Here is a 14,472-nt window from a genome sequence, read left to right as displayed (position 1 = left end):
GTAAGGATGGGTCCGTCTCTGTTTCTGTGACTACAAGTATGTTAGAGAGTACAACTATGCGATGTACCATATTTGCACAATTTTGTGTCTCTATGGGAAAGAGATCACAAGAGGAGAAATTTGAGAAGACTCTCTCCACTTTCTACACGAATGTGGCTGTCGGTGGATGAACACTGCAAGCAAGGATCCTAAGAGACCCCCTTTGTGATTCGGCCGGGGGCTGATTCTGGATCTATCTTGTACGTGAGTTTAATGCGTGTGTATGGGACTTAGGCGGGATGAATGATCATTGGCTGATAGTAAGAGTAAATGCATCAAGGGTTTAGACAGGTTCGGGCCGCACGGAGGTATAATACCCTACTCTTTGTGTGGCTAGTGTATTATCAAGGCTCTTCGAATGCCTTTCTCTGGATCTCTAGCTCTATGTGTTACAAGGTGCTGCTGTTCTATCAGCTGTGTTCTTCGGTCGTCTGAATCTATCAAGTTCCTATCCAGTCCTCCGTCGTCGGGGGCCTTTTTCTACGAAGTGCTCCCTCCTTTTATTCTACCGGGGGGGAGGCCCTCCAGGGCGTGCCCAGAACAGGGGCACAAGTTCCCGTAAACAATAAATGAAAAACAACCATCATAGGTCTACAATTGATGTTACAAGGGGTTAAAAACGCATCCCTCGAACGGTTCCATCGGTCTTCACGTCCTAGCTTTAGCAGGCGCAGGGGCACCCACCGGCCAGCCTCTGAGTACTCTCTCATGCACGTCTGATCGGAGTAGGTCTGACACGTTCTGATGCAACAGGGCGATAAGCGATAAGCCTCAAGCCAATCGACGATATCTTCAAGCCGTCTGTCGATGGGACCCGCCGCATTAATTGTTCCCACACCTTCCTGCCAGGCGGTGGCAGGGACTGACGTACTCAGTACGATAGGTGTCGGGGGAGTAGTTGGATGTGACCGGCCACGCTCCCCCTTAATTGCAACATCGGGCCTCCCACCGATCGACACCTCATCGTGGAGTCCCTGCGGGGTCCACCGGCATGGGGCTTCTCAGGTCCTCGGGGAACTTTGGGTACTCGGGGACCAACTGCTCTTGGCCCCAAGCACCCCCTCCCGGACCTGGCTCTTCTCGAGTCCTCGGGGAACTCTGGGTACTCGGGGACCAACTGCTCTTCCCCGAGCACCCACTCCCGAACTTGGCTTTTCTCGTGTCCTCGGGGCACTCTGGGTACTCGGGGACCAACTGTTCTTGGCCCTGAGCACCTACTCCCAGATCTGGCTCTTCTCGGGTCCTCGGGGTACTCAGGGGCCAACTGTTCTTGGCCCCCAGCACCCCCTCCCGATCATGGCTTCCCTCGGGCCCTCGGGGAGGTGGGCCCCAAGGAAAGGCACCATGTGGCACCTGTGCTGTCCTGGCCCCAGGACTCGAGGACCCCCCGATCCCATTTCACCGACAACAGCAGAATTTGTACGCAATCACTGTTAATCAAAATACAAGAAGTATTCAGATTGACTGACATGTTGCAACTTTTTGATGTTCATGACGAAGTCATAAACAAAAACTTCTTATCCCAGCCGTAAGGCAAGAGTAGTGGCCTAGAAGTGAATCACAACTCTTTCAAAGCACGCAAGAACCGTAATAAGAAGTAGGGGAATGAAAGAAGGAAAGTGGTGGTAGACAAGCTCAAGTCTGGTGATGATGATTACAAGACAAAGAAAGAAGTCAAGCCATATGGTGAGCAGAATCAGAATCTGCAATGCACCAAAGCATGTTGTGAAAGCAGCCAGAAGCACACATCACCATTGCAATGGGGATGAAAGTAGACAAAGTAGCCGCGATATAAATGGAAGCATCTCACATGAAAGTTGATGATGCTCCCACAGTGGTAGTAAATGACCTCCTAATGAATGATGCAGAGGCCCCCTACTTTGCTCTCCTCCACTGCCATAGAAGATGCCATGAAGGATGAAGTGAAAAAGGAAGCCATTGAAGAAGAAGTGGCCGAATATTTCACAGACTCTATTTAGAATTAGAGTAATTAGCTATTTATCTAGTTGCTGAATTTAGAATGATCGAATGAATGAATGAAAGCTCAAGAAGAGCAAGCTTACCTTCAAATAATATTTTTTTGGTATTGAATAGAATATGTGTAACATCCGCATAGAGAAAGTGTATTTGTGGATAGTGGAACCACAAATACCATATTAAAAGAAAAGGTGTATTTTTAGTCTATCAGAAATAGCTCTGAAAAAGTGATAACTATCACTGGGAGTGATAAATGCATGGTAGGTTCTATAAGAGTCACAATCATACTACCTATAGGAACTATTTTGCACATCGAAGAAGCATTGTTGTACCCTAAATCTATATGATATCTCTTAAGTTTTAAAGATATTCACGCTAACGGTTTCCGTGTAGAAACTAGTGAAGAAGAGGGTAGGGAGCACCTATTCATCACTAAGCGTGATAGTGAAGTAAGAATATTAGAAAAAACTTCCCTCCATGATCAGTGGCTTATACTACACTCGCATTAAAGCATCTAAAGTGTTCACTCGTAGTGCAGAATTATTTTCCCTATAGTATGATAAGTTAGGTCACCCTAGTTTTAGAATAATGAGAAACATAATTATTAACTCACAAGGTCATGACATAAATATAAAGAATTTTCCGAATCAGGAAGATTTTGTATGTCCTGCATATGCTACCAGGAAATCAATAAAAAGACCGTCTACCTTGAAGGTACAAAAAGAAATCCCTGCATTCCTGGACCAAATTCAGGGAATATTTGTGATCCTATTCAACTACTTTTTGGCTCGTTTCAGTACTTTATGGTATGGATAGACACATCCTCAAAGTAGTCATATGTATGTCTATTATCTATCCGCAACCACGTCTTTGCAAAGTTGATCTCGCAAATCATACAAATCAGGAATAGTTTTCCAGATCATTGCGTGGAATCCATTAGAATGGACAACGCTGGAGAATTTATTTCTAAAGCTTCGATTATTATTGCACGAGTATGAGAATTAAAGTTGAACATTTTGTACCGCACGTTCACACTCAGAATGGACTAGCCGAAGCAATAATAGAAAAAATAAAATTCATTGCTAGCCCTTTGTTGCACCAATGTAATTTGCATGCTACATGTTGGGGACATGCAGTCTTACATGCGGTTGTCCTTATTAATTATAGACCATCCTCCTATAACATTTATTCACCTATACCACTAGTGCAAGAGATAATTCCGAAAATTTCTCATTATGCAAACCTAGATGAATAGTTTATGTTTCGATACCACCGTCAGAGCGAACCGCTATAGGACTTTTGTGAAAAGTTGGAATATATGTCAGTTATGAGACTGCATCCATAATCCGATATTTAGAACCAACAATTGGAAATCTGCGTACGACCCGCTTCGCTAACTGTATTTTTGATGAAAATAATTTTTCGTCATTAGAGGGAGGAAATATACTCTTAAATAAAAAATATCAGAAAATTATATGGTAGACTGAAGGAATTGTGATACATGATCCTCACACTAGTTAAGCAAATGATGAAGCACAAAAAAATATCAATTTGCAAAAATTAGCAAACGATATGTCTGATCATTTTTGTGATTTAAAGAGCATTACTAAGTCGCATGTAACTGCACGCAATGCACCAGAGAGGGTAAAAGTAACAAAAGAATGTACCCGCCATCTTGTCCTAGGAGCTTTGGAAAATAATAAAAGGAGACGGAATTCAGTTTCTCAAGTCTCAAAAAATGAGAGTTTACCACAGTCGATCATAAAAATGTACCAAAGGAAAATGAAGGGGAGCTAGTTAAGACATGGCGATGGTATGGAACCTCAAAAAGTAGGCATACTGGATTTGAATCTTCCCAGGCAGGAAGAAACCAACGAAAATATGAGCGCTGAAATAGAAATTGATGCTGATAAACTAAAGGGCCTTGCTCCAATAGTAAGAAATAATGAAGAAGCACCTGAAAGTGCACCTGAAAGAAATTATGAAGAGAAAGATATAGAAACACCTAAAAGTGCAACCCATGATGAAATAGCAATAAACTATGTGAATTTAGGGAAATCCTGGAATAGAGCAACTACAATAGTCGACACATACTTCGCAAATAAAATTGCCACAGTCAAAGATCATGACCCTGAGCCTGCATTGCTCACTAAATGTAGAATGAGGTCAGATTAGGAAGACTGGCAAAAGTCAATAACAACTGAACTATTATCCCTGAACAAAAGAGAGGTTTTTGAATCAGTATGTCGTACACCTCCCCACATTAAACCAGTAGGATACAAGGGGATTTTTGTTCGTAAGAGGAATAAAAGGAATGAAATTGTGAGGTACAAAGCATGACTAGTGGCACAAGGTTTCACTCAATGACCAGACGTTGATTATGAAGAAACATATTCTCCGGTGATGGGTGGCATTGCCTTTAGATATTTAATCTCAATGGCAGTCAACTTGGAGTTGAAAATGAAATTTATGGATGTTGCGACCGCATATGTTTATGTGAGCCTATATTCAAACATTTATATGAAGGTACCTAAAGGAATACTATTGTCGAATCAGGATATAGGAAATAGATATCTTTATAGCATACAATTGAAGAAGTCGTTGTATGGGTTGAAACAATCAAGTAGAATGTAGTACAATCATTTGAGAGAATATTTTGGAAAATGAGGCTACATAAATAGCACAGATTGTCCGTGTGTATTAATAATAAGGTCTCAGAATGAATTTTGCATAATATCTGTATATGTAGATGATCTGAATATCATCAGTATAGAAGAAGAAATAGAAGAAACAAGTTCCTACTTGAAATATGAATTTAAAATTAAAGATTTGGGTAAAACCAAATTTTGATTGGGCCTATAGCTAGAGAATATGGCAGATGAAATCTTTATACATCAGTCAAATTACACTCAGAAGGTGTTAGAGCGGTTTGATTTTGAAAGATCATTTCCCGCTAAAACCCCATGGTTGGAAGGTCATTGCAAGTAGATCAAAATCCCTATAGACCTAGAGAAGAAGGGGAGAAAGTATTGGGACCGAAATTCCTATACTTAAGTGCAGTAGGTTCGCTGATGTATATGGCTAATTGCACTAAATTAGACATAGCGTTTGCAGTAAACCTACTTGCTCTATACAATGCAGAGCCCACTAAAAGGTATTAGAAGGGCTTGAAGGATATTCTGCGCTACTTGCAAGGTAGCAAAAATCTGAGTTTGTTCTATAGAAAGAATCAGGACCTAAGTCTGATTGGATACGCAAATGTTGGGTACCTGTCAGACCCGCATACAACGATATCATAGGCTGGTTATGTTTTCCGATGTGGTGAACTGCAATATCCTGAAAATCATCGAAGCAAAGCCTTGTATCTACTTCGATGAATCACTCTAAAATAATAACTTTATATGAAGCTGCACGGGAATGCGCATGGCTTATAAGAATGATCAATCATATCCAGCAGTCATGTGGTTCGAACACTACTAACATCCTACCATTATCTATGAAGATAATGCTGCATGTGTTGCACAAGTGCAATCGGGATATGTGAAAAGCAACTTAACGAAGCATATCAACTCCAAGTTCTTTTATGCTCATGAATTGCATAAGACGATCAAAATAAAGGTAATGCATACCAAGTCATATGAAAATCTTACATATTTATTCACTAAGTCCATCCCTATATCTACTTTTGAAAGATATGTTTGTTGCATTGGGATGATGATACTTAGAGAGTTGCACATTTCAGGGGGGATTTTCACATAATACCGATATGGAGAATTAAATCTTAGTCAAGAAGATTAAGTACCCAAAGTTAATCATTAAGGTTATTTGAAGCATTTTGGTGAACTGTACTCTTTTTCTCTTAAATGAATTTTTATGATGTTTCTCATGTTAAGGTTTTTAATGAGTCAATTCGTATGATCATATCACGAGCTATGTACTCTTTCTCCCAATTTTTTATACTGGGTTTTTGAGGAGTTTTGATGAGATATGTGCATTTCACGAGAAGTGCATAAGGGGAAGTGTTGGGAAACCTAGAGTTTTACAACAAAATTTGGATCCGTCTCGATCTCTAAAGATTTGACCTTCTTCAAATAGGTCTCTATCTCTTGGAGATTGATTCTATCTCTTATGAGTTTTTCACACTATATATACGGGGTATCACCCCTCATTACAAACACAGATGAATAAAGAATAAACAGATTTCCCCTACATTATGTCTTATTTTGTAATTGTTTTCTTAAAGGATTGCTGGACTACACCTGATAGCAGCAGTTTCTCAATAAAGAGAAAGAGAGAGAGAAAGGAGACTCGAACTCGGAGAGGAGAATCCAAGACATCTCTCGTAACACGGGGACGAATCCAAGACATCTCTCGTAACACGGGGGGCCAACGCTGATGTGTCGACTTGACGCTTGGCAGATGCGAGCCCGGAGTGTCGGATGGCGTAGCACGGATACAGAATCATTGTGCGACGTCAGGCTCCAGCATTCGTTGGAGGATGCAGGATGGGGATGTGATTATCTGTCACAATGGTAGTGTAAAACTTATACCATCTCAACCATATTTTCTTCATTTCGTTCTCTTTCTGATTTTCTTCTTGTTCTCATTTCCTTTATTTTCACCCTATCTCCAATAGCTTCCCTTCGAGAGGATTCGTGAAGGTAAAGGAGAAATAATCACAAGGTAAAATGAATGGAGATGGGAATCACTTTGTGATGGGAACCACAAAGGGAAACCGTTAAAGTGTTGAAGTGAACGAGGATCCTTCGTGAAAGGAACATAAACCGCGAAGGGATTCAGTTAGAGATGACCTTAGACCTACTTTGTAAGGCCGGATAAGAAAAACGTAGAAATAGAAAGGGCATAGAATTTGAGGTGTTATGTTCCTTCAATTGTACGAGAACATCCACACCCTAGGTTGCAGCACCTAGCAACTCTTCTCTCTAGACCTATAAGCACTAATCACTCACTAATGATGTGTTTAATTACCTTGGATGAATATTTTATGCTCTTGGATAGCTTGGATGTTTTCTTAGGTGTACAAGGGTTTCTTTGGACTCCAGCTACTTCAAATGAATGAGTGGAGGAGTATTTATAGCCTCAACACCACGGACTAGCTGTTATCCTAACGACTCAAATATTCTGTGAACACCGGATGATCCGGTGTTAACAGAGGTACAAGCACCGGACCATCCGATATGTACATTCTCAAAAACTAGCCATTGGAACTCCACTCAGAGTTCTTCTAAATAGCAAGTACTACAGTGTATACATCCTCTACATCACTGGACTATCCGGTGAGTTATCTTGAGTCAGATCGCGGTAAACTTCTTCTCTGCACAAAAAACTCCAATGTGCATTGTCTTCATCACCGGACCTTACGGTGTGTAGAACTTCTTCTTTTCTGGATTTTTCACACCTTCTGTTAAATGCTCCGGTAAAGCCTCCGGTGTGCATCACTTCATCACTGGACTATCCGGTGAGTTATAGTCTTCTGCACTGTGACACAAGTCACAAAATGCTCCGGTGTGATATCCATCTCATCACCGGACCATCCGGTGCCTTATAATCCATTTCCTCTAAAAATACAAAACTTCTATTAAATAGTCCAGTGTACATCTTTTTTTGATCGCTGGACCTTCCGGTGATTGCAAATGTCCTGGGACTTCTCCATTCAACCATACTTTGTCCCAGCTGCAGTGGCTTCTTGATGTATTGCATCCATGAGATCTACTAGCATATAATCTTGACAAACATATTAGTCCCATTGACTATGTTATCATTAATCACAAAATCACAATCATAGTATAATAGGGCTATTTTCGCTACACCTAGGCACCGACACCTTGGTGATGTCGCCTGTGAAGGCTCCAACGATGCATTCGATCAAGAGTGATACCAAAACACTTTACGAGGTTAGGAGAGTTCATTTATGGTGGCTTAGATGACATGCACAGGGCCAAACTCGAGGACCCCTTGGATGATGTCCATGGCTAGAGTGGAGCTTGGGTATAAACTAATGTAGGACCAGTTGAAGCTCGGGAATGGCGAGGAAATGGTTCGGAAAGTTTTACCTTGGGGAGGGGAAGCTTTCTAGTGGTTGACCGACTCCAAGGAGGCTTTGATTCGAAGATCGAGCTCTGGGGTGGTGGTTGGTCTTGAAGTGGAAAAAGATATGGGGAAGCTTTTTCGGTGAGGAAGACGACGGGACGGAGCTCGGGGAAGCCTTCCATTAATCGCCGGCTGTCGTGGTGGTAGAGGTGGTTGCCCTATCTCTCTCTCTCGGTTTTGGTAGAGGAGGAAGTGAGTAAGAGAGAGAGAGAGAGAGTGAGTGAGAGAGTTGAGGGGGTCTTAAGTGGTGCCTTTGAGTTCTAGCGGTCAGACCGCGGGCTAGGCCCACATGCTAAAAGTCATCTTTCTTTTTCCCGCTTCTACCAATTCTTTTCCTTATCCTTTCTAAATGGTCTTAGAGCTTCTTAACTATTTTTAAATAATTTTCACTCATAATTATATGGTGGGAACATACATTGATCAACGACGCAACATTTCCAAAATATTTTTAAATACTTAAGACAAAAGTCAAATGCATGGAACAAGATGTTATGATGTGTATATGTGCTCGATAGCTAGATTAGGGTTTTTAGTATGAAACATGACCGTTGTGCAGTAGTACATGGATAGCATCATGATAGTTGTCGATGGCTGCAAGTAATCTCAAGACCATCAGCTTGAGGGCAAGCTGAATATTCAGGGGTGGATAATGTCACGTATCAATCATTGGGCTTCCATATATGACGTGGGGACAATCACTTGAGAGGGGGAACACGGCTACAAAAGGGAACGGGTAGCTACTCTACTGAATCGGACATCGAAGGAACATACAGAACAGTCTCCTTCCTCTGGTCATCTTTCTCCCCGAGCTGCTCCTCTCCGATCCTCTCCCTCACTGCTGCTCTTCCTATTTCTCTGCTCTACCCAGCCTCTGCTTCATTCCCTACTCTAGACTCCCTCTCCTCTTTAACTGTGTCCCCTTGGATTTGTAGATTTCTGTGAGATTGCAAGATACCTCTCGGTTGTGTGTGATTTGAGTATTTGTGTGTGATTGGTCGCTTGGAAGTTTGATCCACTGAGGAATGTGATAGAGATTGATAATTAAGATAGGCTATGCGTACGTAAGAGGATGTGAAGTTATATTTCTCAATCTGGTAGGTAGAAAGTCATCTTCATCTTTGTTTCAGAAATCAAAATAGGCTCGTCTTAAGGCTCACGGAATATCCGAGAGTGAGATAAATCCATTGCTATAGTTTGCAGGCCAGATGAATTATTACGGTCTAAAGTTTAGAAAACGGGAGCTGTAATAAAGCCATGCCAAAGCAGTACTGTCTCTGATTAAAAATATATGATGTTTTTTTATTTTTATTGATCTTTGATGTGTAATTTTGATTATTATTATTTATTAAAATATAGTTAAATAATTAATAAAATTATAATATTATTTTTTTAAGACAAATCTACATGTATAATTTTTAGATTTTCAAACTAAATATTTTTGAAGCTATTAACCATCAAAGTTTTAAAAGTTCAATTAAATATTAATTAAAATAATAATATTTATAAAGAGAATATTTCAATTTAGCCGACAAAACATGTACTTATTAGCTTTATGAACTACGAATGGACTGTCACATGATCACTGCGACCTTGTGAAACAGAGTGCTGTATATGCTGCCGTCAGGTGTGCTGTTCATTGTTACTTTAGCAGCCAAAACTCAACAAAAGTTTGGAATTTTTTGTTTATATATATATTTTTAATATTTACAAGAATATATATCTATTTTGAAAAAAATCTAGAAGTACATCGTCGCTGTCCATCGAGTGAAATTAAGTTCTCATCCGATGAACGAGCGACACCTTATAAGTTCTGCCTGTCAAGTAATAAAAACCAATGGATATGCGGGACCCACAAGGTTTCGCCGGTTTAATGGACGAGACCTTCTGCTAAACAGGTGAGATCTTGCGGCAGTAAACCTACCAAAATATATCGCTCATTGATTGAGCGAGTACTTTTAAGTGCACTGTTCACTCATCCATGTTTGGTGTGTGTACGTTTGTGTGTTTTCATATTTTATATTTAAATATATATTTTATCGGAGAGTATATGATTGGCCTAAAAATGCTAAATATTTTTATGAGCAAACTAGAGCTTACTATCAACCTATTTTAATTAGTTTGATCCAAAATACTAAGCTAATATTTAATTAAAATTCTCCAAAGCAACCTACTTTATAACTTATAGAACTTTTTAATGCCTTGAATAAATTCCTAAAAATCAGGAAAAATTGACTAATATTCTTAATATATGATTTAATAATTTATAAAATATTTCTAACCCTAAGTTATTTGGTAAAAAAGTGAGTTACTTTGTAATGCTCTATTTATTTGTATTTTTAACCTTTCATACGATATTCTCTTTTTAATTCAATTTAATATTCTCTTTTTAATTTAATTTGAATTCAAACAAATTCAAGATGAACTACTTTTGTAAATTGATTGTGCATCTTGAATGTTTGAATTCAAATTAAATTAAAAAGAGAATATCACTTGAAATGACAAAAATGCAAATAAATATAGCATTACAAAGTAACTCACTTTCTTATCAAATAACCTAGGGTTGAAAATATTTTTATAAATTAGCACATCATATTATAATAATATTAGTGAATTTTTCCTAATTTTTAGAAATTTAGTCAAGGCATTAAAATTTTCTATAAGTTATAAAAGTAGACTGCTTTGGAGAATTTTATTTAAATATTGGCTTAGGTTTTTTATCAAAACAATTAAAATGAGTTGCTAGTGAGTTCTAGTTTGCTCATAAAAATATTTAAATTTTTTAGACCACTCATATACTGCCAGATAAAATTGAGATTTAAATAAAAATATGGAAACACACAAACGTACACACCAGACATGCCCGGTGAACTGTGCACGCGAAAAGTACTCGTCCTATCAGTGGATGATATGTTTTGGTGGGCAAACTGACGCAAGGTCTCTCTCGTTCAGCAGACGAGATCAATGTCTCGCTCGTTGAACGGACGAGACATTGTAGGCCTCACATATCCACCGATTTTTTATTACTTGACAGATATGACCCATAAGATATCGCCCGTTCATCAGGAGAGAACTTGATCTCGCCTGATGAACGGGCGATGATAACCTACTTTTATGATTTTTTCAAACAGATGTGTATTCTTGTAAATATTAAAATATATATATAAAAAAATTAGAAAAGTTTGTGGACACCGTCACACTTGTTTCCTTCTTCAACAGGTTCATGTCCCTATAATGGTCGGTTCATCATCTAAAAATAAAAGTCCACATGTTCATATCACGGCCCATGATCGAATGACCCGCGGTACGGTCTCAGCTCTCAACATTCCACGCGACTTCTTGCTCGCTCACAAAGCCACCAGTTATATACAGGAAGCGAGAGCATCTCTAGCGGTTCTTTTAAAATCTATCATCTATATTTTCATATAGAGGTCTTTTAAATTTTTTTCTATATCTATTTAATCTCTACCGGATTCCTTAAATTCTAGGGGGTGTGTGTGTGTGTAAGGGTGGAGGTTGGTTTAGGGGATACCAAAAAATAGGGAATAGATTAGGGGAGCTGCTGGAGAGGGTTTTTGAGACTAAATTTTTTACGGGATGGGTTAAGGGAGCTGCTAGAGATGCTTTAAGGAAGATGCTAGTTCTCGGGCACTGAAAATAACAAATTATTAGGCAACAGAAATTAATCGTCAAATTGTCCATAGGTCATCTTCAACTTCCTGACGCAGGCTCACTCCCTCATTTGCATATGATTGTCTTCGACAGCAGGACCCGTGTCCGTCATCCCCGTCGCGTTAACCTCTCCGCTCTCGTGCCCACGTCCGCCTCCTCCACTGGGCCGGTTTGCCACACGCCAACCTCCTTCTAAGGTCACAGGGTACAAATCCTCGTCAAAAAAGCTAGCTAGCAGAAACCCCAAACCCTAACCTCTCCTCGCTGGTGGACTTTGAACATCGTTTGAAATCATGCACGATTTTAGGATTGTGAAGAATAAGAGGCATGTTCCTCTCTCCAATCTAAAATAGTTGTTATTTTGGGTTATATTCGGTCAATTATTTCAAACTTTAGGTACAAATTACTTTTTTATTGAATTTGTATACTTGAAAATGATACAAATAGATTTATCTAAAAAAAATATGTTCATATTAATATTTTTTGCTATATTTTATCAATATATTATAATAAAAATAATAGTTAATATAATATTTTAAAAATCATGTCGATATCTAAAATAACACTTAGTTTTGGATTGAAGGGAATATATATATATATATATATGTATATATATGTATGTATGTATGTATGTATGTATGTCAACAAATGCCTTGCTTAAACACCCGCTCGTTAATATAAAAAACCCAAAACCACCACCGCGGCGTAAACGTAACTCAGATTCCTCGCGCGCGCGGTCGTTAAAACCCCCGTGCTTCCATGCAAAGCTTTGCAACCACCGATCAAGCCCCAGCTGCTCCTGCCTCCAGCTAGCTAGCCTGATTGATCTCTTCCCCATTTGGTCGATCGTCTTCTTCCTGGCGAGAGCCAGCTAGGTTGCTGCAGCCATGGCGCACGGGATCATCGGAAGCTACCACCACTCCGTCGTGGTGTCGCGCGTGGCCATGCTCGCACACGTGCTGTTCCTGACCACCGCCGTCCTCATGCTCGTCTGGCTGCTGCACTACCGGGGCGGCATCAACATACAGTCCGAGAACCCCAACCAGATTTTCAATGTATGCGTTGTTCTCTTCACGTCCTCCTTTGTTCAGTTATTTTCTTCTCTGTAAAAATGATACGAGTAGGAGATCATCTTCCGATTAATCGGATACCGACATATGAGATCCGTATACTACATGAAAATTTATTAGCAAATCCAAAGCCTAGTTATACCGGTTTCTGCATTTGCATGATGATATGATCATGGATTATCGAACTGTGACCTTAACTTGCTCTTATTTTGATGCATTTTTTGTAGGTCCATCCATTTGTGATGTCCTGGGGTTTCATTCTTCTTATTGGAGAAGGTATGTCCAACTCCAACCCAATATTTCTCAAACTAAGCATACCATGATTATTACACCTCCCTCGAAATGGAAAACAACTATTGCAGCAACTACATATATACGAGCTGTTCTAGGCTCCTACCTGAAACTTTAGAGGGCATATATGTCTGTTCGACGCGACGGCTCAGCAGAACCATTGCCGAAAGCCCCTTGAAGATGTAGTAGTTGTTCTTGTCAACAAAATGGGCCGTCGTTCCCTTGGTTTTTAGTGAGAAGAAGAAGGTGATCACTACTCACTAGCTAGTTCATTACACTTTAGACCTGCAGATGATAGGTCGAGCTTAGTACGAGCAGGGGGGTTTGGTGGCTGCAAAAGCAATGGACCAGCTTATCGTGAGGTGCCAATCAGTGTGTTTGGTGCATGTCTTGGCACGGGTCAAGTCAGAATTTTTCGATAATGACCATCCTGATCGTTACGTTTTCCTGCCAAGCTCGTTCAGTGTAGCAGCTTTGCCATGATTGTTTTCCGAGGAAGATTGCAAGCACGATAGCTCAGTTCGTACAATTTGCCTGAATTGTACGTTGCCCTACCGTTGAGCCCATTCGCAAATGTGTGCTTATGAATTTGCTAGTTTCTTTGTAATTTACGCTCACCAAAGTGATCAGCAAAACTAATCGATGCAGCTGGCAAAAATTGCCTGAGTAAGTATGCTGAAAAATAACGGGATTTAAGTTTGCAGCCATCCTGGCGTACTCGACGATCCCGATGGACCACCGGACGCAGAAAATGGCGCACATGCTGATCCACCTGGTGGGTCTGATCCTGGGCATCTTCGGCGTGTACGCGGCGTTCAAGTTCCACGACGTGGCTGTGGCGCCGGACCTCGTGAGCCTCCACTCGTGGCTCGGCATCACCACCGTCTCCCTCTTCGGCCTGCAGTGGCTGCTCGGCTTCGTCACCTTCTGGCTGCCAGGCGCGCACGAGCGGACCCGCGCCGCCGCGGCGCCCGCGCACGTCATGGCCGGGCTCGCCATCTTCCTGCTGGCCGTGTGCGCGGCGCAGACGGGGCTCGTGGAGAAGAGCGCCGGGGCCGCCTCCACCGGCGAGACCAAGCTCATCAATGCCACGGGGATATTCATCCTCCTCTACGCGGTCGCCGTCGTCTCAGCCGTCGCGCTGCGCAAGGCGTTCTTGTAGGCGGCGCCGCGGCCGGCGCGCGCGGTTGTTTGATCGACCACACCTGGTTCGTTTCGTTGTTGATACGGCTGGAATGGATTGTACCTGCAAAGTGAGTTTCTGTAGTTTGCGCGGTGATGGTGTGCAGAATGTGTGAGTTTTTTGCGACATTTA

General features: G+C 40.9%; 1 protein-coding gene across 1 annotated transcript; it reads left to right on the top strand.

Moving 5' to 3' along the window:
• The first annotated feature begins 12,484 nt into the window (after positions 1–12,484).
• On the top strand, positions 12,485–14,472 carry LOC133914165 (probable transmembrane ascorbate ferrireductase 3). Its single transcript, XM_062357304.1, has 3 exons — positions 12,485–12,851; positions 13,094–13,142; positions 13,862–14,472. The coding sequence occupies exons 1-3, from the start codon at positions 12,684–12,686 to the stop codon at positions 14,317–14,319; spliced, it is 675 nt and encodes a 224-aa protein (XP_062213288.1). The 5' UTR covers positions 12,485–12,683; the 3' UTR covers positions 14,320–14,472.

This window comes from Phragmites australis, chromosome 4 (genome assembly GCF_958298935.1).
Source record: "Phragmites australis chromosome 4, lpPhrAust1.1, whole genome shotgun sequence".
Lineage (NCBI taxonomy): Eukaryota > Viridiplantae > Streptophyta > Magnoliopsida > Poales > Poaceae > Phragmites > Phragmites australis.
The sequence above is the reverse complement of the archived record's forward strand: the minus strand, read 5'-3'. Positions and strand labels throughout refer to the sequence as shown.

Bases quoted from the DNA above. Each gene is read 5' to 3' on its own strand.
- LOC133914165 (XM_062357304.1), top strand. From the start codon at position 12,684: ATGGCGCACGGGATCATCGGAAGCTACCACCACTCCGTCGTGGTGTCG. The intron at 12,852-13,093 runs GTATGCGTTGTT...CATTTTTTGTAG, and splicing joins ACCCCAACCAGATTTTCAAT to GTCCATCCATTTGTGATGTC. The intron at 13,143-13,861 runs GTATGTCCAACT...TTAAGTTTGCAG, and splicing joins CATTCTTCTTATTGGAGAAG to CCATCCTGGCGTACTCGACG.